The sequence below is a fragment of the Lytechinus variegatus genome, chromosome 13 (assembly GCF_018143015.1).
Source record: "Lytechinus variegatus isolate NC3 chromosome 13, Lvar_3.0, whole genome shotgun sequence".
NCBI lineage: Eukaryota > Metazoa > Echinodermata > Echinoidea > Temnopleuroida > Toxopneustidae > Lytechinus > Lytechinus variegatus.
The window spans coordinates 29,830,651-29,857,890 of record NC_054752.1 but is presented as its reverse complement, the minus strand read 5'-3'; the positions used below and the strand labels follow the sequence as shown (position 1 = coordinate 29,857,890).

Sequence of the window (27,240 nt, the reverse complement as noted above, 5' to 3'; positions counted from 1 at the left end):
TCTAAAATAATGTCAGGGGGGAAAATAGTTCTAAAAATGGCAAAATTAAAAACAGCAGTACCAAAAAATGGCACAGGTGAAAAGGTCAGTAGTATAATGGCAGATAAGAGGTAGAAATCGGAGAAGTGTAAATGAGGTACTAAACTTTGTGACATTACGGAGGTAAAATGACAATGGTATAAAGCGAAAATGATAGAGGCAAAATGTCAGACTCGGAGGTAAAAAAATGTCAGGAAAATATAGAAGAGGTAAAAATGGCAAAGGTTAAATGGCAGATGGCAGGTAGAATCGCAGAGCAGGGGTGAAAATAAGGGGCCCGTTGCATAAAACTTTTTACCTGAGAAAACTCGGGTTTGTTTTAACCGGAGTTTTTGCCCTGTGTTAAAGTCAATGGCAGAAATAAGACTAACCTTAGTTTTCAGTTTTTAACAGTTTTCTCAAGTAAAAGGTTTTATGCAACAGGCCCAAGTTCAAATGGCTTTTGTAACATCACAGAGGTAAAATGACAGAGAGGTAAAAACATGACAAAGTTAAAATAGCATGGGTGAAAAAATAATAAGTCAAAACTGGCAGAAGTCAAAGTAGCAAAGGTAAATGGGAGTGGTAAGTTGGTAACAATAGCAGAGGCGATGGCAGCGTGAAATGGCATTGGTACAAATACCAGATGTAAAATGGCAGATGTAAAACGGCAGGATGGCAGAGGTAAAATGGCATGCAGATATAAAAATAGCACAGGAGAACAATGAAAGAGGTCATTTGTTCCGCGCACAATTTTTCTAAACCATGCTTTTTTAGTTTTGTTGTACAATTGAATTTTGTCTCCATTGTGTAGGTGAATTGTTCATCTGCAGGCAACAGTAGGCTTTATTACATACATAATGCCACTGGCGTACAGAGGGAGGGAGGGGGGGGGCTCGAGGGCCATGGAACCCCACAATTTTTTTAATTTTACGACCAAGAAAAAAAAAAGAAAAAGAAAAAACAATCGTGAAATATGATACTTTTTTCTAAATATATCTAAATCTGTCACAAAATTTGAATTTTATATGATAAAAGTATAAAACAAATCGCTCGCTCGCTTCACTCCCTCGCAACGTTTCAGGATTCTTCTCCTTAATGGGGCCTTCGGCGTGAGTCCCTTTATTTCATTTTTTTGGGCTCATATAACGCCTCTGTATAGTGCTAACCTATATGTTGTCAACGCTAATGCACATGTAGGCCTGGCCAAGGGGTCGTGGAAAACCGTGTGCAAAACGTAAAAATGACCATATGATTGTAATTTTTGCATGGTCAGCCTCCCCCCCCCCCACTTTGAAAGCCGTTCCGCGGCCCCCGTGGCATGTAACTCTAATTTATCCTAGGTCAAAGTGACCCGGATATCTGGTCATTTGTGACACTCCCTGATCAACATTGATCCAGGTAAAATTGACCCGGAATAACGTTCGCACACAGCAAAAACTGTGGTGTTAACCGGTGTACATAGAGGACCACACCAGTTATTTTACACAGGTGTAAAATTGGTGGTGTTAGTTTTACACCTATAGGTGTTATTACAACACCTTTTGTTGTTACATTTACACTCTTTGGTGTTATGTTTAATCTCTAGGGTGTAATTTTAACAAGTCAGGGTGTGGTCCTCTATTAACACCAATTGGTGTCAGTTTTAACACCGCAATTTTTACAGTGCATAATGGGACATTCATATTCCATGTACACAGAAAATATGCTCCTCGATCGCAGTCCTGTGTCTCTTCACAGCTGTATAGTATTTGCACAAAGATCATTATTGAGTTTGTAATAATATGGGTTATTGTTGAACCAACGTAACCCCAACACTCTTTTGAAAGTAACTCGGCACAGGGTTCATGAACAGGTCAGATTAGAATTTCCATTCCAGTTTCAAGCCACATATCAGTATGTACATGTATGTCTGTCTGTCTGTCTGTCCATTCGTATGTCTCTGTCATATGGCTACTGGACATTTCTCCATTCTTTCGGTTCCGAATGAACCCCGTCTCAAAACTGCATCGTCACTTTCAAGTTGATTTTCCAATTCGCTCCTTATACGAAATCATGACGATGTTAAAAAGCACATAGCCAATAATTTGATCCCACGTTCGCTATTCCCTCCATCCACCTATATATCTCTCTCATAATTAATTTCCGTTTTACTATCGTATTTGCCGTGATTTTTGACAGCTATATACTACAGCCACCCTGGCGAAACCAGCTTAAGTCTTTAGACGGAATAAATATTTCACGATATCAGACCATTGGCAGGTTGGGTTTGGAGTCACTTTCGGTTGTGTAAATGTCAGTCGTTACGATTGCATTAAGCATAATGCACATCAGTTACGCAAAAAATATTCCTTTCTTATATATTTGATACATATTTTGCAACAGACTTCTATTTACAACTTTTAAAATGATACTTATTTCGTATGGTCGTTATGCAGGGGAGGACAATATTTCTGTGTTTTTCCAACTACCATCGTTATGACGTATATCATGATTTAACGGACAGGTCTATCCAACGATGTGAGCTATAGGGTTATATTATAAGATACCAGAAAAGTTACAAATCAAACTAATAAAGGTACACTGAAAATGTCATGAAATCAGATGTAAAAAATAGTGACATTTGAAATTTTTGCTTGATTTCTTGAAAAATCCGTAGAAACACAGTTTATAGGCCTATACACGAAACGGCGATATGAAATAGCAGAGCAATTAGTTTTATGATTAGGAATATGAAATATTCTAAATCTCTTCCCTAATGTAGAATATGGTTTGCCAGTTCTGCGAGAACATGTGATGTCAGAATAATCATGCTTATTCAGTTATTGTTAGTTACAACAAGTCAATAACGATCTAATTTGTAATTTAAAAAAGTTAGAATATGTCACCGAATGTGCATAATTTATGTTCATCATCAGTGCTGTGCAAATTTTTTTTTGGTTGAAGATGAAGTTTTACATCGTATATTTTTCATTTTACGCAAGCCAACCTGCTGTATCTTAAGTTCTAATCTAACAAATTTCAAAAACTTAAAACATTAAATTTTGCTGTTTTGTACCAAGAAATCACCAAATGATAATGAAAACAAAATCACGTGATTTGCTTTTATTACTATTTTTTCGTCAATAACCTTGCAGGGATGTCTGAAAATCGCTTAGATTTCAACAGGGGCGGATCCAGGATTTTCCGGGGGGGGGGGGTAAATTTTTCAGAGGAATAAGGAAAAAAAAGGTCTTCAACCACAAATAAAGGATATTTCGAACCCGAAAAAAAATGACAAGGAAAAAAAAGAAAAAGAAGCAGAATTTAGGGTATTTCGTACCCCCAAAAAATTACAAGCAAAAAAAGAGGTCTTCAAGGGGAACACTTCTGTTTTCATGGCATTTTTACATTACAAATTTTTAATTTTGCTTCTCAAGGGGGGGGGGCACGTGCCCCTGTACCCCCTGGATCCGCGCCTGCATTTCAACAAGTGTACAGCAAATGAAAGATGCGCATGTCATATGATGCTTTATTGCAGTACGTTCCCATTAATTTTAAATAAATTATTAAAACTACTTTGCCATAAAGTTTTTTTTTACTCCCATACGATTTTGATGAAATTACAAATGTTACGTTTATTCATTTTTTCTCTTATTTGTTGAAATTACCATTTTTTCGTAATTTACTTTTTCATTCATTTATTTATTCATCCATATGTTCATCTATTCATTGTTAGTTCGTTTATTCATTGATTCGTTTTTCAATCCATTAACCAATTCGTTTATCCATTTGCTTACTGACTTGTTGTTATTATCATTATTATTATTATTATTATTGTTATTATTATCATTATTATTATTATTATCATTATTATTATTATTATTGTTATTATTATTATTATTATATTTAGGGGGAGGTAGACATTGTCTCCGAAACATTTTGGGTTGTGTGTACAACACAGAAGTTCAAAGTAGAAATCTGGATAACTGTGTTTATTGTTCAGATTTATATTGCAAATGTTATTTCTCCAACAATGAAATTGAAATGTGTGAAAAAAAAAGGAAAATCCAGGCACACTTTGTAAAAACTGTATAGAGATATTGGATTTTCGTCCCTTGTGAAGATTCTATTCGTTTCTTGAGACGCAGTGAACCTTGAACTGCCCTGTGGGACATCTATTGTCGGTTTGGACGTTTGGTTGGTAGTTACCCACGACTGCATTTAAATACAAACAGAACAAAAACGACCTCTAAGAAACACCAAATGACAACAACCCAAAACCAATGAAAAAGCCATTGATTCATCACGGGGAACTAAAGTTTGGTCACATGAAAATGGTCCCATTGAAAACAATTCAAATTGACCTGCATCCGAACAGTTGCGAATCAGACCAATTTAATACTGATTTGAATTGGGCCTATTATGTATTCATGTGACCACTTCCCTAAGGCCACCAATTCACGTCAAATTTGTATGTTTGAGGCAGGGGCGGATCCAGGATTTTCCAAAGAGGGGGGGGGGCGCATTTCAGGAAAAAAATGTCAAGCAAAAAGAAAGAAAGAAAAGGTTTTTAACCAAAGTTAAGGACATTTGTCCAAGAAAAAGTTTGACAAGCAAAACATTTTAAGGGGGGGGGGGGTTCTATTTTAACGGCATTTTGAAGGACTTTTATTAAAGTTATATGGTGAAAATGGCACCCATCTGCAAAAAAAAACATGAACATGAAATTCAAACAAATCGACAATTTTGAGTCTTGGGTTGATTCCCTATATGCATGCCGTTTGCTGTTTGTTAATACCACAGTTCGTTGACCCTAAATGACATCTGACCTTAGTCATGTGACCTGAAACTCGCACAGGATATTCAGGGATACACGGTTGCTCTTATGTCTAAGTTTCATGAACTAGATCCATGAACTTTTAAAGTTATGATGACAATTTTACAAATACCCCCAATGGTCAAAGTTCGTTGACCCCAAGTGACTTCTGACCTGACCTTGATCATGATACCTGAAACTCATGCAGGATCTTCAGTGATACACCATTACCATTATGTCTAAGTTCCATGAACTAGGTCCATATACTTTCTAAGTTATTATGGAATTTCAAAAACTTAACTTAGGTTCAGATTTCGATATCGATTCCCCAACATTGTGTAAGTTCATTGACCCTAAATGACATTTGACCTTGGCCATGTGACCCTAAACTCAGACAGGATGTTCAGTAATACTTGAATATCCTAATATGTCTAAGTTTTATGAACCAGGTCCATATACTTTTGATGTTATGATTTAATTAAAAAATAACCTTGGTTAAGACCGGGGTTAAGATTGTTGACGACGCCGCCGCCGCCGTCGGAAAAGCGGCGCCTGTCCTGCTCAGCTGTGCAGGCGAGACCAAAATACCACACCCACCTACCCTATAAACAATCTTACTTTCTTGTATTACACTTAGGGGAGAGGCAGGGTCGGCAGCATTTTCAAGGGGATCGATCGACACAGCTCTTTAGTGGACCCAAACCATTTCAATATGCTTCAATTAATGCTTTATTTCATATTACGTTTTTTTTTCAATATGTCACTCCTTAAATTTTATATCATGTTTGAGTGCATGGAAATGAAATAAAGAATAATTTAATTAAATTGAATCAATTTAATTTCTTCCAAAACTATAGTTCTGTTTATAAGTAGGCACATATTATTGGCTTTAGCAGTGCAGCTGTTACGCGCGCTGCGTTTCAAGGAATAAATTCCTGCCAGGTACCCATTTACCTCACCTGGGTTGAGTGCAGCACATTGTGGATCAATTTCTTGCTGAAGGAAATTACGCCATGGTTGGGATTCGAACCCACGACCCTCTGTTTCAGAGTCCGGAGACTATATGGTAATTATGCTGCATATACTCTAGAGCGTTTAGAGAAAGTAAGTGTTAAGCGCTATATAAGCAAGTATAATTATTATATTGTAAGGTCACCCCCTGTGAATCTGTGTTTGTAAAGTCCAATAACATCTGAGCCCTGCCAGCAGTAAAAAAAACACTCCATATATCACATTTTTAGTGTTTCTCTACAAGTTCAAGATCAAATTTGCCCAACTGTATACCCAAGTATACATAGGCCCAACAGGCGTGACATGGCTGTTCATGGTCCGAACTAGGCGTGACAGAATGAGGAATGAGAAGGAAGAAAAAAGTCGCCTTGTATGGGCAAAATCTGCTTGATCATTGTATAAATCCATGTGAAAATAAATATATATTTCTGCATTGCATGAATACTCCATGAATGGCCACATAGTCTTCCAAATCATAAGTTACATTATAGACAATGAAGTAGAATTTTCACACATTATTTAAAAAAAAAGTGAAAGTGTGTATCGTCTCGGTATTAGTCCATGAAAAAGGGGCGTGTCAGCTAAAAGGATGAGGGCCATAAATTTAATGAATTTTCCTTTTCAAACAAAGCATGGCGCACAGTACATGCACACATCTCGCTCAAATTGACTCAAAATGCATGCTTCTCATTCTCAGTGCTTTTCCCATTCACTATACATGCACTGTGGGTGGACGTAGAGAACACGCAGGCACTTTTCCCGTCGTGCGTTTATTTTCCTGTAAGAATTCGAGAGCGGGAACAAATTTCGAGCTCGAGGAAGATTGCATTTGCAAATCACAGTTAAAAATATTGGTATAGAATTATGACGCTCGCACATCATGATATTTTTTTCGCGTTCTCTTGCTATAAGGGGGAAAAAACTCGTATCTGGGAAACACGCACCTATAAGAGTTGAAGATTATTCAACAGGAGTGACGGACCAGTTTGACGCTGGAAAATTTCTGACCCTGCATGGCAGCTAGCGTGATTTGGAAAAGGTAAGAGAGAAGTTTATTTCTATAAAGAATTCAGTTTTGATTTTGTTTAATATTAGGCCTATACATTTTCATACCAATTTCTATTAACTTTTGTTTAGATTAATTATTGTTGGGTCCTAATATTATATATTATTTGCCCTATGTGTAAAACAGATTTATGAAGATCATTATCTCAATAAGAATTCCCTGATTATGGTTTTGAATACTGGTGGTAAAAAAAAAAGCACAGTGGCTGCCAATTGCGTAATGCACTTAGAATAATGTACATTGCAGAACATGATGTGTATTGAATTTGTCCCTTAAAAATAATTTAGTTTCAATCGTGTGTATTTTATTGCGGTTTCTTTCAAATAGACCCTTTTGCATGTCGTGTTGTCCTTGGCCTGCGAATCGGGCTCGGGAATCGGGTCAGAAATTGGATTCTAAAAACATGCTTGAAAACAAACTTAATGTGAAATGAAGGCCTATTGTTTGTTTTCCTGTTTTATTTTAGATCTGGATCGAACGACAAACCTCACTTCGTAATACGCGGACTTAAACTGGAATCATGAAAAATAATTTGGGCGCCAGGATGGACGCAAGTCACGTCAAACTCAACGGAATTCGACTCGACATACTGTTAATGCAAGCAAAAAATGGCGGCAAACACGTAAAAATGTACGTCTTGAAACAAGTATTTGAAGCCTTTCAAAAGGAGAAAAATTCAATTCCGAGGACTACGTTCCATAAACGCTTGAGCAGGCTACACATCGACCGAAAACCGTGCAAATTAAAAGAGATTCATCGCCTAAAATGGCTGAAAGCAGTTCCGAATCGTACCAGTAAATGTTGTCTAATTTCTCATGCAGATTTGCTAAAGCTTTGTCGGTCGTGTGGTGTAGAAACGGAGGCGTTGGAAAGCAAAAGTAACGTCAAAACAAACATCAAATTAAAACGCAAGAAACGCAAGAAAAATGCCAAGAAACGAGAGAGGGATATAGACAGAAAATGTAAAGATGCAAATGAGTATGATTTAGAATATTCAACGTGCTCAGAAAGAATTATTGACTGTCATAACTCGAGTGGTACAGATTATCCGAATGCTTCAAAATCCGACATAATTTTTACCCACGGTAACTCAGTGGACAGTGATTTCCGTACACAACATGTGCGTAGCGGCAATGCCATGCACGGAGAGGCTACATGTAAACAAATGCTGAATGGCCGCGGCATTGAGTATGGCAGTAGCAGCTCCATTAAAAAATCGGTGGAATTTTCGTTTTCTGAGCCTCGCTTTGGATTTCGAAAATGTGAGAGGAGAACTGTGACATTTGACATTCATTCCCAAGCATTTTCTACAGGAGACAGCTCTTTATTTGACGCCAAACGACCAAAGAACATGCGCGGAGAAGCCGAATTTGATTGTCGAGAAACAGGCGCAAACATGGATGATAATAATACAGTAGACACATGCATTGCTATTGAATCAAATGCTAACGTAAACTGTGAGGATATTATACACAGTGAAACTAAAACGGCCGCCTCGAAAGAAAAGGAATATTTTGGATTTACTGGACAGGAGAAAGAGGATAATTCTTGGAAATCGTTTGGCAATGTACCCGACCAAGATGCGGCCGCCATATTGGAGAATACCGAGGAAAGTAATGATGGAGAAATACGTTTTGTGAATGGATTTCAATTTGCCGTCGCAGCTCAACAGATTCGCGTGGGGTGCAATGATTTGGAGAGCGGCAGTGATCAAGAAAGTGAATTGTCGAACTTGGAAATCAACTCGAATCTGTCTGATTTATCGGAGTTATCAGTGTCCAGTGAGTCGTTGAATTCGGAGTCAAGCAGAGACATGGGCGCTGGGGAGATTGGTAGGGGTCGGTGGCGGGCCAGGGTCGGGTCAAATTCAGACGGTGAGTCGGAATGCTCACCGAACTTGAGAAACAGTCCAGTGAACTTTTATCATGGAGCGAATCCAGGTCATAGTATATCGCGTGGGGCTAGCTGCGGTCTACCAAGTTTACATTCGTCACTGTGTAACCCCAGTACATTATGGTCGCATCATTCGGCAATGTATGCAAAGAAAATAAGCGACTCTATGCGAGCCAAGAATGATAAATCCTTGATAATGCAGGGGCGCCATAACAATTGCATTAGGAACATTCAGCAGAAAGCTCGTGAAAATCATGAAAACGAGCGGACCACTGAACACGAGTGCGGCCGAAACTGTAGGGAGGTTACCGCTGCTGAGTCGGGGGAACACCAAGACACTGTAACAGGTGCATCGGGACTGGTGTTGAAAAAGAGCCAGAAATCGTGGCATGTCTCGCCACAAAAAGAAGGGGAGGAGACCTTAAATGGGGAGATCAAACTCGGAGAAAAAAGGAAATCGGGCGTACGGACAGAAGAATGCACAGAAAGTAAATCCCTGCCTCACAAGAAAAATCACAAGAAAAAGAAAAAGAGAAAGAAGAAAAATACACGATGTAACTTTGACGGGGAAGGTGTAGAAAAATGTGATGTGAATGGGAATTTCGTGAAACGGGCCAAAGGTTCGGGTACGCGTCTTGCATCAGAAAACAAGCCAGAAATTTGCCATAAGAAAAAACGACACAATGAGGAACGGGAACCAAAGAAAGTGGCGGAATTAAAGCGAAAACTGGAAGCCATTTCTAACGAATTAGAACGCCTTCAGAAAAGCAAGGCGAAGAAATCGATCGGTAAGGGGGTCAATTGTAAGCAAGACAAGACACGGCGATTGAAACCGCAAGAAACCAAAAGAAAGCCAAGGGGGAAGCGGAAGAACAGCGGACCCGACCCCAAGATAGCTACTTTCAAGATGTCCGAGTATCTGTTATTACCCCCTTCTTTGGTTGTTGGTGATGGGGACTTGAAACCTGCCTGCAGCATGGCTGTTCCAAAGGGTGTCAACCCTCCCAAATGTCACCCTGTTTGGAGATGGAAAATTGGCGGTACACCCCTTCCAAGACCGAAAAATAGGCATAAGCCTATACCACATGGTGCTATTACTACTAGGTGAACAAAAATGTTTTCCATCTTGAAATTATATGTTCTATTTGAAATGTATTTTCAGCTAAAGATATGGGTTCATGAACTATTCAGTGACTGCCATTTCAATTTTTTATTGTACAAACATTGCAAATCATGTAATGGCAAAATCGTTTAAAATAACCAGAATAATGTGTCTTTAACATGTTCATCAAGAATTGATATAGTATGCACTGGTCAATTGCAAAGATTTGATGCAATTGTCTCCAAAAATATTTTTTTAAGTTTACATTATTGCATTGCAAGTTTATACCAAAGAGAGTTTGAATCACGGAATGAAACTCGCCATTTACATATTTTGTTTGTATTCCATTTACATTAAACAATTATGAATACATGTAAATGGTAATCTCGATAAAATTCTTGTCAAATATGGGTTTGAATTAAAAGAGCCGAGACGCTAGTGGAACTGGAAGTTATGTTGGAAAGTGTGAAACGGCAATGTTATTTTGGTTTTACATTATGTGTAGTGATATTCCACATGCGTACATGACTTACCACACACATCTGCGTGTATGGGAAAAAGTTTAAATTGTGTTGAAATTACTTTATGACAGAGAAGGTCTGTATTTATCAGTTTGCTTACATGAATGATCTAAATCGGTATCGTATAGTTATAGAATTTTATGGACACAGGGAGAACTTCCATTTTTAGGATTATTCCATTATGTACAAAGCTTGTGATGAGATATGCAAAGAAGTGTTTTTTTTATGAATGACGGTTATTTGAAGAATCTCATGATCCTAGCCATTTTGTTATATGAGCAGAGAATCAGCGAAATTTGTTTTCCTACTGTATTTTTTGCAGGGATCATTTTTTCTTTCTTCCTGCTTATTAACATATTCCGATCGCTCTATTTCAGAGAATTACGAAAAATCAGGACTTGTATTGAATATTGCAAGAATGTTGCAACATTATATTGACATGAAAGCCAATACAACGAGCATTATTCTCTGCCCCTTGTTTGTTTCACATGTAATCATTTCTCATGAAAATGTCACCTTACATCATGGGCGTAGAGATGGGGGGGGGGTGTTTTGCCCTCCAAATTTTCACAACCAAGAAAGAAAAGAGAGAAAAGGAAAGGGATAAGGGTGAAACATGATATCATTTTCCAAATATTATGTCAAACTCTATATCATAAACTTGACTTGTTGAAATTTTTGCTGCCCGCAATATCCTATTAATTTTATGCGATACCCTATGGCGAGCCCCCTCAATATTTTTTGGCTCAATAATACGCCACTGCCTTACATGTACACTTCCTGGCCCATTTGGCAAACTTCATGCAGGCGCGGGCAAGTCTTATTGTTTTGTATACATGTACCAGTCATCTATGCTCGTCTGCGTAAAATTGCGCAGGAAATATTTTTTGCAATGTTTTCAGGACCATCAAAATGTATTTTGTTAAATCAAAAATTTATGTGGAGCTGGATTACACATTGAAGAATAGTATAACACAGAATATCTGCATTAGGAGAGAATTGAATTATCTTTTTATATCAGATCTCCATATTTTTTTGCTGATAAATGGTTACCGATGTAAAGTTACGCTGAATTGTACATCTTCAAGTGTAAAATTGAAATTACACGTATTTAAAAAAAACAACAAATTGTTTGAGCCATCTTTACGAACTGTGTATTAGTTATAAGGATAAACGTAACAATACGTGTTATATAAGCTCTGAACCTCTTTCTGGCCTATATCTCTTCTACCTCATCAGTCTTCTTTCTAATCCAAAATCTCTCTCTCCTTTCCTCATGTACGTGTTCATTTGCTTTGAAAAAAAGATATTGTAAAGCAATCCATTGCGTTGGTGAATATTGTGCCACCAAATTATTGGTAAACATGGTAGTCTTGGTAGAGATTGACAGACATCTATTATTGTTATTGGTTAAACCTACCGAATTTTGGTTGGTTTCTATCATGTTTTTGTCGGACATAACTTATACAGAAGTTTACTGGACTTTTGGACAGAACTTGATTAACCAACTCAAACGTTAGTTGAGTCGACCAACTGTTAGATTAAAAAAGAAGAATCATAATTCTTTTTGCATGCAATTAAAACGCTGTTTGAAATTTCTATACAATTCTGTTTACTACATCTTACACCATGTTGCTTACATCTGCCTCAACAACCATGCTTAATTCATTTAGAATTCAATATCAGAAATTTAACTTTGTTGTTTAAGATTTTAAACACGAAAATTTATTACTCTGTTTAAACAACTTCTGTAAGGTTCATATATAAACACTTTAACAGCGTTGTGGGTAGGTTCATGTTTGAACCAACTTACAAGGTTGGTTTAACTTGTCTGAGATTATAGTGATACAACTGCTTCACAAATCGCAGATGTTTGATTGGTTAACGTGAAATAATAATATTGACGATGCTACATGTAGTTATGTTTTTTTTTAATTACCTACCGTGGACGATTTTTCACACGATTATTTCAATTTATTTTGGATGATTTTACACTTTCATGTTGCATTGATAGGCCAATGTATACACGATATATATATATTTGTTTTTACTTCGAAAATGACATTCCTAAAATCTTCTATATGCAGCATGCACGCAACCTGTCTATAGAGTTTAGATGATTTAGTACCGTTAACCTAAGTTTGTTACTTAATAAATGACTTGATATTGGACGTAAGGCTATCCATGTTTATGATGTTGTTATGAATAATCCTTCTTTCCGACGAGCCTTCCATTATTTTACAAAGAATATAAACTGTCATTCACATGCATGCATTTGACATTTTGATGCATTAAGACCAGTTTATGGCTGTATAGTGAATAGCGGGTTCCCATATTACATGTAGATGTATCGTTCACTGCCATTACTTAGTGTAAATATATAAGTAATTTTGAAAACTCAGTAAACGAAGTCGCTTCGACTATACCATCCCCGAAAAAAAAACAATCTGCTTGGCCCCTCCCTTCCGCCACTGGAAAAATAAGAAGTGTGGAAAGAATAGCAGCTTGTGATATCAAAATTTTACATTTCTTGGTTACATCAGGAACATTTTGATAATTTTTATTGATATTTTATTATTGTCAACCTCTTTTAGCACCAACAAAAATGTACATTAATTCGAGTACCTTGTCATTAAAGGATGTTTGAAAATGTAACAGCTGGATTATCCATGTTTCTCATGAACATTATTTTCGAGTGTTTCCTTATTGTCGATTTTTCATTATTTCTTCAGGATCGCATTTACACAAATGTACATTGTAAATTCTCAGGGACTTCACGAGGACAGCAAACCTTAGATATCTGTATCTGTTATGTAAACCTCTAGCAGTTGGTTGGGACATGCAGTCATAAGATCAGTTATCGTGATTTACAAATTTAAGATTTAACCAGCAAAGTCCAGCATGGTTTTTTTTTTGCATTCTATCAAACTTCATGGCATATATAAAAAAGAGAATCAATGACAAACAAAAATATAGGAATGTTATGAGTTATAACTCATTTTTTTTAAAGAATTACATGTTTTTTTTTCTCTTAAAAATACTCCAGGGGGAAAAAATAAATTTCAAGACCGGATGTGATGACGATATAGCACATATGCAATTATTTTTTTACTTTGTCATTAATTGTAGATATTGTGATTTATCATGATTGTTTTTCAATAAAACAAAATAATATATATATATATATATATATTGACTCAGTCAGGTTCAATATTTCATCTAGTATCACAAAATGATGCATCACACCATGTTCATCACGTTTTTATCTGGTAGTGATCACCGTAACGGATTCACGTTATAGATTTGTAATACATGTAATGGGGAGACATTCACTTTTGGAGAATTTACCAAAACTTGTTTGACAAAACGAAACGCCGGCCGAATTACACCCAAGCTTATCAAAAACAGAGTTTATTTTATTTTTTTATATTATTTGTTTGGGAGTGACGTAAGACGTAGTCAGATCTACCATAATAAACAGTTGAGTTGGAAATAAAATGCAAAAACAAAACGAGCACTGAAAAGAATAATTGTTATCCAATTCTTATTTGGAATTGAATTTACTTAGTGATAAAAAATGGGAGGTGTAATGTATGCACAAGAGGGAGTCAACAAAATATTCCTCCAATGATATTGGAAGAATATCCTCGTGGATATATATATATATTTGAAAAAAAAGAACATGAAAATCATGGGCTTGTTATTTTGCTGTTCGAAAACTCGCATTGCTTGCATGATTACCCCCGCGCGGCAATTTGCATGTACAAAATTGGTAGAGTAACAAGATTGAGAAATAAAGAAGGTTAATAAATATTCATGGCCAAGGCAATAAATAAAAGAAAATAACTGAATGTGAGTACGAGTCCTCAAAGTAAACACTCGACACTGAATTGCAGTCATGATGATTGCAGACAGTGATCTTATTACCTTAAACAGGGAGGAAATGTTATTGGAAACCAATACACATGTTCATTTAGAACTGTATCTTTCTGTGTAGGGCTGACATATGCTCGTGAACATGGCCGACATACTCTTCGCGTATACCACACCACACTGTGACTGCCTACTCGAGTTATGTATAGGGCCTTTAATTTAGTGAGTGTAAACGAACACAAAATTCGTAGTTGTAACTACCGATTCAACATAGGCCTACAGTAGGCCTACATTTATCATTTTCTTCATCAAATATATCAGTTGGTGACCGGTCAATTTTAAGATAACGATTCCGTCTGTGTACATGTATGTATCTTTTGAAACAGCACGCAAACATGGCCGACGTGCCACTGCTCAAATCCTTCATTGAAATAATCAGCGGCTTGGATGGCTTCATTCATTCCGGCATTCATTTTACCCCACTGGTGAACTCTTGTAAACCCGCTGAAATTAGTCACAATCTACCGAACCTGAAAAAAAAAATCAATGAAATGTTGTTTGACATTTTCCAATACAGGTGTTTCGTTCTACATTTGGGTTTATCTGCCATTTTTGAAGTTACATTTTCATGGACGTACTATCTAACAGATTCGTTTCTTCTGCGCACAGTCTTTGTGTTATAATTGACCTTCCACAATAAACATGGTAAATGGTTTCTTTTTTCTGTTGTGATATACAATAACGAGAATTCAATTCCAATACCAGTATTATACACGTAGGCATACACAATGGTAAACGTACACCAGGATCGCAAATCACAACCCTATTCTTGCACTGGTATTTTTAAGGCATGCTTTATACCGGCTTTATATAGGTTTCTCTGTGCTTTCTCGAAATATTATTTTCATTAGAAAGTATACAAATCTGAGAACGTGCAACTTATATTTTCACAACAGAGGAATCCTTTTTTTTCAATCACGGGTTTTATTTGTTTTGCAATCACAAACATAATCACAATATTTACATATCATTGGTATAAATAATGGGAAAAACAAGGTAATAATGATAAGCAAGAAAATAGCAAAAAGTGACAAGAACAAAATACATTTCGAAGAAAAGAAAAAAAATCAGCCAGCCATATCGCAGATTATCCAGCATAGAAACACAAAACACTAACTTCTACTTAAATTATTGAAAGATAAAAAAAAACACCTTTTTTCAAACTTTCATTGGGGGCAATTGCCCCATGTCCCCATTGATGAGTGGAAATAATTATGATTCCCATCTGACCGGAAACCGACTCCAATACGACCGATGGTATTACATATATTCAAATGCTTTGACAGGCCCGGATTCGGTTTGTTTGGTAAAGCTTATTGCGATATACCAGTCACATGAAATGTTCCATTTTCCTGATAATTCAGGATTCCTTCAACTATTTAATTTGTGAATCAATTTAGCATAGAACGAAATATACCGATGCACTGGGGATGCATTCACGAAAGGATGGTGGGGGAGGGGGAGGGTATGATGTAAGCAAGACAGCTTGAGATGAACACGAGAAAAAAAAAGAATTATAAATACAAGAAGCTAGAAATACTTAAACAACATACGTGATGCATTGGAACTATATCGTATTTTACTAAAAGGTATTCCTTATCTTTTGATGTACAGTATGAAATGACATGTACATACTCTAATTTTCTGAGTACAGAGATGACGATTGATGTTATATTAAAAAGGGCCTTTCAAGTATTGTTGCCTGATTTTTTTATCCTGAGCCTATTAAATTGTGTTTAAACGAAATATAAAAGTTATGATGTGGATGCATGATGTTTTTTTTTTAGGAGAAGTATACCCAATATTATCAATGAAGGGCGGTACGGAGGTGGAGGCGGGGGGGGGGGTGGGTGACCCAATACAAAAGTGACTTGAACTTATGTTTTTTAAAATTTAATTCAATAATCAATGTAAAGGTATTGCTAAGTTACACAACCAAACCAATCGTATCCTGTCTTTCCTCTTTGAGAATCATTCTTCTCTTTCTTCGCCCTCCATAATCATAAATATTCATAAAATCACGACTCCGCGCCCCCTGTTGAACCGCCCCCGAATGTGCGTTTTAATGATGATGCAAGTACAATAATTACGATTTTATTTCAAGGAAGTGTGAAGGAGAGATGTGAAGGGGGGGGGGGTAAAGATGTATGAATGACGAGACGGAGTGGAGGGAAAGAGACAATATATTCTTTTGTAGTGGGTGTCAATTTAAAGCCTTCTCCTTTATCTAGAAAACCACACAAATTCAAAATTCTCGTGATTTAAATTCATTTTGTCGTTGACATTATTTTATTTTAATTTCACCGACCGGTGAAAATATATCCCACTGTCTTCACGATGAAATTATATTTGTCCTTTCATAATTTTATGAACAATGCAAGAAGCTAAACCCACATAAATCGTCATGGAATGAGAAATATCTGCACTTAACAAGGGGGAGAGTTTCTTCTTTTATTCTGTTTTAGTACGTTGTGTGCTTGCATTTCATAAAGAAGAATGTAGTGTTTCAATCGATCTTTTCATGACTCTACGACTGAAAAAGAAATATGTTTCAGATAGAAATATAATAAAATGTAGGGGTTATGTTTGGAAGATTTTTTTTAGTTTATATTAGCTAATTTTTTCACACATCAATGTATCTTGAAATGAACCTCCACATTCTTGAGATTTTTTGTTTAATTATTATATCAAAAAGTAAAAACAAAGAAAAAAAAATTCTCATTCCCTATCACAATTTCATTCGGTTCATATTATCATTCAATTCTTATTATCATAGACCGGTGAGGGCGCCATATCAAAAGGGTGATTGCATGCGGATTGAATGATTCCTCACAACTTCAGCGGCATGCAAAATTTACGTTTGGGTAGTTCGTTATTCTCCATGTGATTATTGTAGTATTATATTGATCGATTGATTCAAAAATTAATGAATGAATAATTAATGATGCCGGTAGGCCCTAATGGTGTTAATAGGCATAGGCCTACACCGAAGAATGATTCTCTCCAAGCTCTTCCGCGTAGAATTGAAAAATAATAATACAATGACTTCATTTGGTTGCATATCTTTGGGTTGAATATGAACTTTGATTAGACTTCGGTTTTCATCAAAGCATGATCATAATCAAATTCTGAAATCATCTTTCATTCTATGGTCAAAAGGTGTGATTGTGTCCGGGCGACTGTTTCTATCATGAGATAACTCGTTTATGCGGTCAATGACCATGGTCTACTTCCATGGTCTAGCGCCCTCTTATGTGTTTACAGAGTAGAGAATCGTTATAATTTTTACATTCGTGCAGAGGAGATTGTCCCCATCCATGCCATCTTGTCTGCCAATCCCAACCCAAGTATTTATAACGTACATGCTAACATATGTTCTCAGGAAAAAACAAAAATACAATCCATCCATCCTCTCCATCACTATCATCATCATCATCATCATCATCATCACCACCACCACCACCACCGTCATCATCATCATCACCACCATCACCATCATCATTATCATCATCACCACCACCACCATCATCATCATCATCACCACCACCACCATCATCATCATCATCTCCATCATCATCATTACCACCACCATCATCATCATCATCACCACCACCGCCACCATCATCACATCATCATCGTCATCACCATCATCATCGTCATCACCACCATCTTCACATCACCACCACCACAATAATCATCATCACCATCATCATCACCATCATCATCATCACCACCATCATCATTATCATCATCATCATCACCACCACCATCATCATCACCGCCATCACCACCATCATCATCATCATCACCACCACCATCATCATTATCATCATCATCATCACCATCATCACCATCATCATCATCACCACCATTATAATCATCATCGTCACCACCACCACCACCACCACCACCGTCATCATCATCATCATCATCACCACCATCATCATCATCATCACCACCACCACCACCATTATCATCATCATCACCACCACCATCATCATTATCATCATCATCTCCATCATCATCATTACCACCACCATCATCATCAGCAGCAGCAGCAGCACCACCACTATCATCATCACCTCACCATCATCATCATCACCACCACCACCATCATCATCACTACCACCATCATCATCACCACCACCACCACCACAATCATCATCATCACCACCACCACCATCATCATCATCGTCATCATCTCCATCATCATCATTACCACCACCATCATAATCACATCATCATCATCATTATCATCATCATCATCACCACCACCACCATCATCACATCACCATCATAATCATCATCATTATCATCATCATCACCACCACCATCACATCACCATCATCATTATCACCACCACCACCATCATCATCATCACCACCACCACCATCTTCACCGTTATTATCATCATGCCCACTTTCATCATCATCATCACCATCATCATCTTCATCATCACCCAACTATTGAAGCCTATGAAGACATTTCGGTCAGGTAAGCCTATCTCTCGAATATCTTGGGTATGGTCATAATATTCGAGTAAATGCCACCGCACACCATGGTCCATGATCCGATTTTGGAAAAATCGCAATTTGCTCGGTTTCTGAAAATGTTAATCAAAAGTGTCTTTTTATTGGAGGTTGAAGCTAATTGACAGAGTTATGATTGCGACCCTTTTTTTTAGAGTAAAGGCCAAATTAGTTTCAAATCATAGCCAATCGTAAGATCGCTATGAGGTCATCACAACTAGTTATTAATTTCGCTTTTATTCTAATAAGGATGATAGCATAGTCACAGATTTGAACATAGGTATTCGTCCGATAATTCAAAACATTTACACAGTAAGTATATATCCACTATCATTATTATCATCTAATTCTACTACGTTTTATCCCCAAATCGGGTCGCAATCAAATCTGTAACGTCATTCTCACTGTCGTGCCACCCTTTGGGAAAGCCATGATTGGCCTTTTGTATCTGATTGCAAAAATTTTTGAACCAATACAATATTTTCTACGATTACCAAGACTGATCTGATATGATTTGATACGACCAGATAAAGATCACTGCGATTACTCCACGATTGAGTATACGCCATTTGAATCGTGGTGCAAATCATGAAAGTGGGATTTATGTATCAAGGGAAATGAAACCTTTGGACAAGTAGGCTTGTGTCGAATCAGAAAAATCAAAGAATAAGAATAAAGAAAGTTTGAGAAAAATCGGACAAATAATGAGAAAGTTATAAGCATTTGAATATTGCAATCACTAATGCTATGGAGATCCTCCCATTGGCAATGCGACAAGGATGTGTGATGTCACATGTGAACAACTTTCCCTTTGATGGACTATAAAATACCCTCAAAATGTCTCTTTTCGCTTTTTCTTATTGTGATACAATCTCTTTATCCATGATGTATATCCTTCAAAATACGTATTAAATGCCCTCCTCTAGAAAGAATACATGATCTACTGATAGATGCGATAAAAGAGGCAATTTAAGTGAAATATATACTAAAGTAGTGGGGAGAGTTGTTCACAAGTGACATCACACATCTTTGTCACATTGCCAATTTGAGGATCTCCATAGCATTAGTGATTGAAATATTCAAATGCTCATAACTTTCTCATTATTTGTCCGATTTTTCTCAAACTTTCGTACATCTGTTTCTTTGGTTTTTATGTTTTCACACAAGATATCTTGTTCCAAAGGTTTCATTCTCCTTTAAGTAACCGCAGGAACTGACGCCGATCATGGTAGAACTGCATAAACAAAGAACTGCATAAAACACCAGATCTTGAGATCAGTCGTGGTAATTGTGATGACCTTAGAAAATAATTATCGAGCTTTTTACGATTCGCCGCATCAGATCGCATCTGATGCGGTGTTAATCCACACTTTGCCACTCTCCACCCAGGTGTTAAATGGGTACCCGGTAGGATGTGAAAGCCTATATGTAGTATGCCTAGCAATTGAGTCTTGGAACTCTTGTTGGAATGCTCCCCAGGGAGTGGAGAAGGTGCATACATTGTATGCGGACATATGCAAAGATCCGATGACCGGGGTAATAATATGTCTGTAAAGCGCTTAGAGACGTCGTTCCGATGTATTAAGCGCTATATAATTGCGGAATATTATTATTACTATTATCTCATCGTTATTTAAGATAGGAGATATTGGTAAATACGTTTAAACCTCGGATACAGACTCTGATTGGTCTTCATACAAGACTGGCACAAATACCTTTTCTGTACCAGTCACTGCCGGGGATCTTAGGCTGCATGATTTATTCAGACCACTCTTTCTCGAGTGAAGGGCGGATTGTGCAACAACTATGGATTTTCACTGCGAATATCGACGATCTGCAACGATTTGAACCCATTTACATACAACCTAAGACACCAGAAGAATAGAAATGACAAAAAATGTTTCTTTTCTAATGACCCTTTAATCCAATATTCGCAGATACCCTAATTCGTCTTGAACTAGGGAATTCGATTTTAAGTCAACACTTAAAAGAATAGGATTAACATTGCACCTTTGGAGCATGAACTGTGCAACTCTACACCTTTCAGAGAAGGGTGCAAAGTTGCACCTTTAAATGTGTTAATGGTACTCCCCCTTTCTGAAAGATGCACAGTTGCAAACTATTAAGGTGCCATCCCTCTTGAAAGGTGCAAATTAAGTGCGAAATTGCACCTTTAACATGTTTAAAGGTGTTTCCATGTAAAACGTTGGCCTGTACTTGTCATGATGATAAAAATATCGTGTAACTTTTGAAGGTTTCTGCGGCGAAGAAGAAGGTGTGCAGTGGGTTTCGCGGTATACCATGTATCTTTCTTGGACAGATAGATATACAAAATAGATAATAAAAATATAATTATGAAAGGTGCAAACTGGTGCCTATTTTGAGGGGGTGAAGTTCGTTTGACCATAGAGCTATTAATAGCTCCATTGTTTGACCATGGACCTATACCATGGTTTGACTATGGACCTGGGGAGCGTTTCATGAAAGGACTTGTCAGACGTTTTATCCGACAAGTCCTATTTTTTCCGACAGTTACTATAGTAACAGTGCTTCTCAACCAATCAGAATCCAGGAAAGTTGTCAGATCTGACAACTTGTCGGACGAAAATATTGATGAAACGCCCCCCAGGTTTGACTTTCGTTTCGGTAAGACAATCTGGACAATAAAAATTAGACGATCGAGAAATCGTAATTATTGTCGGCACTCGGTCCTAGCAGATGCAAGCGATAGCTAATGAGAGAAACATGTGACTTAGAGATGAACCTAGAACAGCGCCTGGATGATTTAAAGATTTTATATCTAGATCGTCAAGATTGAAGATTGAGATAAGATGGAAGGAAGATAAGGAGAGGGTCGATTGTGAAAGAAGATTGCAGAAGAGCGAGCGGGAAGGGTGTAGATGTGCACCCCCTTCCTAGTGATGCGGGTTGTCCAAGAGGGAAAGGACCCCCACCTCTCAAAAACCAAGAACTTCAAGTAAAACCCTCCTAACCGCCCATTAATCCTCATCAATCGGGATGACCCCTCCTCGACGTATGAAGAAAAGTGAATTTTACACGCCTCACGTGCGCAAATTACTCCCCCACCGGCTTGTCCAGCGCTAAACCAGTTCAAGAGGAGTCGGCCAGCCATCCATGTCCACTCCGCTCCTCTCCTCGTCATCTCACAATCAATCGATAATAAGGACAAGCGCCGTTGCAATGTCTTCACCCTTCCCACTCTCTGTATTTGTCTTAGGGTCGGAGTACCCGGTCATGTCGAGCAGGCGAAGAGAGCCCAGACATGGCTAGCTCCGCACGTGCACCAAAGTCATTCAGCTTGGATCAAAATACAATAACACTTGTAAAGAGAAATAGACAAGCCCTTAATTGATTGACACAGTCAACTCGTCTGTAATTATTTCCTTGCCATCGCTTTCGCCTCCATCATCCGATCTAAGAAGTTCCTCTTCGGAGACATTGGATGAAGGCCTCAAGTTCATAAAAAGAAAAGCGAGAAACGCATTAAGCGAAATGGACGCTGGCGATTAGATGACGAACAATGTCATAAAATATTAGTGAGCGCTAGTGGTAAATTAGAAAATGAATTGAGAATCAATGAAAAATTATGTGGTCAACTAAAGTATGTATTGATCGATATGGTATCATGTATTTGATCTTCATCAGCAGCAGTAGAATTGAAATCATATATATAATTATAGACTTTATTATTGTTAATTCATTTCTTTGAACAAACATGCTTGGTATTGTTCTTTTCTTCTCCTCCTTCTCTTCACCTTTGCCTTCTCCTCCTCCTCGTCGTCGTCCTTCTTCTTCACCTTCACTATCATCATCATCATCTTCTTCTTCTTTTATTTTCAAAGTCGCTTTCCTGCTCCAACTCATTCTTCTACATCCACATCCACTGCCTCCTCATCGTCCTCCACGACGACCACCACAACCACCACCAGTACCACCATCAACACCACCACCGACACCACTACCAATAATACCACCACCAACACCACCACCATCATCATGATTTAATTTTACTATTTGTAGCACTTCCCAGCTAAAATTTGTTTGATATATTGCTTCTCCATGCAACGTCAACCCTCATCCTATCTTGCTTGCCTGTCACAAAGATGCAGCGCTTTTCGTTACCATAGCAACCATCAGGTTTCCATTCTACCCCCCCCCCCCCCTCCTCAATCGCAGATCAATAACCTAACCACAGAACCAAGTGAGTAGAATTCAAAACAATAACGCAATGTATATCAACGGATTGGTAGAATTTGGTCTACCCAGTTAGGACACCAACGCGCTCGCTCACCATAAACATACTTGCTGTGTATGTCAGCAACTCCGCGTTTTTTAATTAAAATCGCGTTCGTAATTAATTAGCAATCGTGTTTCCAGCACGCCTGCTTGGCTGTCTAGTGGTGGATCAGAGATGTGGAGCATCAATGCAGGGGGTCTTGACTGACATTTAAATTACTTATTTCACCTCTAACAATTATCTTTCGTCCGTGTGAGTTCTCTTTCTTTCCCCAAATTGTGCTTTTTGACTTCGTGGATGAGGATATGATGCGTTGGCCGACTTGGATACAATGTTTATAATTCATTAAGATTCAGAGCCTGGGACGAGTTTTGTCCCAGCATGCAACCTAACTGATCAAAGCTCTGGCGACACAAACCCAGTTTCATTATTTTGGGGTAAATCGTCTTGTGTGCTATGGTCTACCTATTGATGTTGTTAATGTGGTTTTAAAAATAACTATATAAAACGCAAAGTCTTCAAGATGCAGCAAAAGAAGTCTGAACACGGCAACAAAATGATATAATACACAATTTTAAAACGCGTTTGAAGATATTAATATTTTATAAAATAAAGTAGATTGTGGCTTACTGAAGGAGTCAGATTTCAAATTGGAATTGAAATGATTCACTAGTAAATTAATCATTTTTATCATGTAAATAATGTAGACGAACTTCCTGAATGGAAAAATAGATTTGGCTGAAATAATAATAATAAAAAAAAGGATTTATGAAGAATGAGCAAAAGTCCCTTTAGTCCCTTTTGCATGAAACGTATCTTGGATTTAGTCTCTTGCAAAAGAAAACGTAAATTTCAAGTCCAATTTTAATAAAATTCGTGAAACCTTTGCGAGATGAACTATGTAAAAAAAGAGATGATATGCACTCCTTGCTATTTCAGTTTGGGATGGCGGTGGTGGGGGTCGAACACAATACCAATAGGAATCTCATCGAAATAAACACAATATTACTATTCTAGTTTAAAAAATAATCCAAATATCATATGACCTTGCTCGTGCCGACACCTGTTGGCACATTGGGAAATTTGACACAATTCTGGTCAAAATGACGATACTTTTGTCCAGCAATTTGAACTCTGAATTTGTGCTAGAACTGAGTAGACTTAATTTTCGTGCCCCTATGATCTAGTTTTGAAATTATCTGAGTTACTTTTCGCTCTCTCTTTGTCTCTCTTTCTCTCTGGAGCATGTCGAATATACCCAATTTGATCAGAATCTTACTTGTCAGTCAAATGCAATTAAATCGAATTCTCCATCATCGACGTGAAATACATCAGAATATTTGATAACCTAAAGTTTTGATCAACAGTTGAGTAATCATTTACAGTGTTGGGTAAAACGGGAACATGTTTGTTTGGTCGAATATATGTTAAAACAAAATATTTCATGGATACATGTTTTACCCAACACTGAGTCATAAGCGGGGGTGCTGAAGTACCCCAAGATTTTCCTCGGGGGTGCTGCGTGTACCACAGGCAACACCCCATGGAATTCTGGTAGGTGTTAAAGAATGGAGAAATGCAACGAATTTGGAGTACAACCTTTTTTTTCAAATTTACAACAGTACCCCAAGTAAAAAAAAATAATCATTCCCAGGGCCATGCACTGAGTACAAATTTGCAAAGTATTTGGCGCTATTTAACCAAACGAGCAGGCATGTTGGATAAAATAATCAGCAACAGCAAATGAATGCTGCCAAAAACAAAACCATGCCTCTCAACGCTCACGACGCTATAGGGTGCTCAGGGAGTAGAAGGGATCCAAAGGTCGAAGTCATATATATTTATCGATATCATAATGCTGCCTGTCGTGCCTAAAATAGATCACATTTGTAGAATTTGTCGAATTACAGACATTTCACAAGACTCCAATAACGTAATAACGGATTTATTCTTTATAGGGCAAGAAAGAAGGGGGTGGGGGTTCCTAATCTTTTACGTAAATATGATTTTAAAGTTGTCATCGGCATTGTGTTAACACCCTTGCCAAATGCCATCGACATGCTGCAACTTATTTTTTTTCTTCGAGACCAGAAACATATATATTAACCGAATAAAAATCACTGAACAAATTTATGATAAAATTGCTTTGAAACAAAATGACCCTTTTCAAGTCATTTACATTTTTAAAAAACACGAGAAAAATACTTGGTGCATGCGCAGCATAAATTGTAAGTCTCTTGAATATCTTACTCATAATGGCAATTTTTAGACTCACATGTCATAACGAATTCGTTGTGTTCGAGTCTTGTACAGTCATAAATGATATCTTAGATATGATCTTAGATATGATAAAATATATCAGCAAATTCTAACTAATAACTCCAAGATTGGGGAAACTTGAGAACCCAACTCCATTTAACCATGGGGCGCCGGATCTGGACTTTCACTAAACATGATAAATTAAGAAGAAAATAAGAGTGCACAAAAGGGGCGCTGATAGTTTTGTAATTTCTGACAAAAGAAATGAGTTTAAAAGCCCTTGGCGGGGAGGGGGCATTGATAAAAGAGGAAGACACGCACATCATACATATATTTTTATCAAGGGGCTTTAGTATTTATCAGCCCTTTAACGTACATTAATGAAGTAACGACAGAGCACTGTGACGGAAAATTTTCTCGATATGATCAACTTTTAAACGGAGTTCATGTCATGGCAAAGGGCAGGGTTTCCATTTCAAATACGATGTGAGTGATGAACATGATCACAGGCAAAGATGCGGTGGTATTGAGATGTTAACATTTTATGAGAGCGAGTCAGATACTCCGAGTAAAGTCATTAATTAAGATGGGTTGTAAAATTTTATTCAGATGATTAGCAATATGAGTATAAACTGGGTTAAAAATTAATGTTATTTTAACGCGTCAACTGTTTAACACAGGAGTTTTGATATAGACGTAATCTATGACAAGATTTGTTTTACGAAAAATTATGTGATGAGAGATGTTATAAAAGTGAATGTTCCGATTGAAAATGGGTTTAGGGGGGTCATATCACATACTTTGCGTTCATGTTATGTCGTTTTTCACTTTTTATATATGCATCAAGTATACTTGGTTTTATAAATCTTTTATTTAAAAAAATCAAAAAGTACAGCAAACAATTATGTTTCAATTCTGTCTCATTTAGTAATTTGTTAAGAAATTTTCGACATGATATCAATATAGATTAAATTCTAACATGACTTTTTTCAAGATTATTATAAGATTATAGTGTTTCACTAAGACTGCATGCAGACTGATACTCTTTTGTGAAACAAGACTTTTTATTTTCAAAATAAACACACTTCACCGTGTCGGGCGTGATGTGGCTCAGTGATTAAAATGCCTGCTTCATTAATGGAAGGTCATGGGTTCGAACCTCGACCGATTCATGCAAAGGACTCGTGAAATGTATGCTTCTTTAGCATTGTTATAGTATACAGGTGTAGCAGCAAATGAATGTGCTTTGTTAAAAAAAACTGATTTTACAAAAAAGAGAAGATTTTGCAGAAAGCGATAACAGAATCATTCTGTAAATTCATACAACAGGAATTTTCCTGCAGTTTAGCAGAACAGGTTTGTTTAAAATGGGGAAAAGGATGTATTCTTTAAGGAAATTTGTAAGGTTACATACACCAAATACCAATTTCCTGTAAGATTACGCAATCTGGTAAGATTTACAGGTGTTCTCGAGACTCTACTGCAGGAACTTCTTTTATTTTAAGGATAAATTTTCTAACAATGTGAAAGAGGGGCAAGTGTCGCTATGGATCTTGTATTTAGAACCAACTGCTCATGCTGGCTGGTAGGAAAGTTTTGTTATTAAAAATATTATCGTGGTTATCGCGATTGTTATTTACAAAGTGAAAGAATAGAATTGGTCTTGATAGGAAAAATATTAAACATGTTAGAGCCATTAAAAATAATAAGATGCTTAATTGGTATCTCGTAACAGACGGTGATTATCATAATATACGTAGCGTTGTGGCACAGTGGATTGGTCTACAGACTTTGAAACAGAGGGTCGTGGGTTCGAATCCCAGCCATGGCGTAATTTCCTTTGGCAAGAAAT

General features: G+C 37.2%; 1 protein-coding gene across 1 annotated transcript; it reads left to right on the top strand.

Moving 5' to 3' along the window:
• Window positions 1-6,547: 6,547 nt before the first annotated feature.
• Window positions 6,548-13,064, top strand: LOC121426113. The gene is made up of 2 exons (XM_041622281.1): window positions 6,548-6,866; window positions 7,360-13,064. Exon 2 carries the CDS (start codon window positions 7,414-7,416, stop codon window positions 9,892-9,894), a length of 2,481 nt encoding a protein of 826 aa, XP_041478215.1. The 5' UTR covers window positions 6,548-6,866; window positions 7,360-7,413; the 3' UTR covers window positions 9,895-13,064.
• Window positions 13,065-27,240: the final 14,176 nt, after the last annotated feature.

Bases quoted from the DNA above. Each gene is read 5' to 3' on its own strand.
- LOC121426113 (XM_041622281.1), top strand. From the start codon at position 7,414: ATGAAAAATAATTTGGGCGCCAGGATGGACGCAAGTCACGTCAAACTC.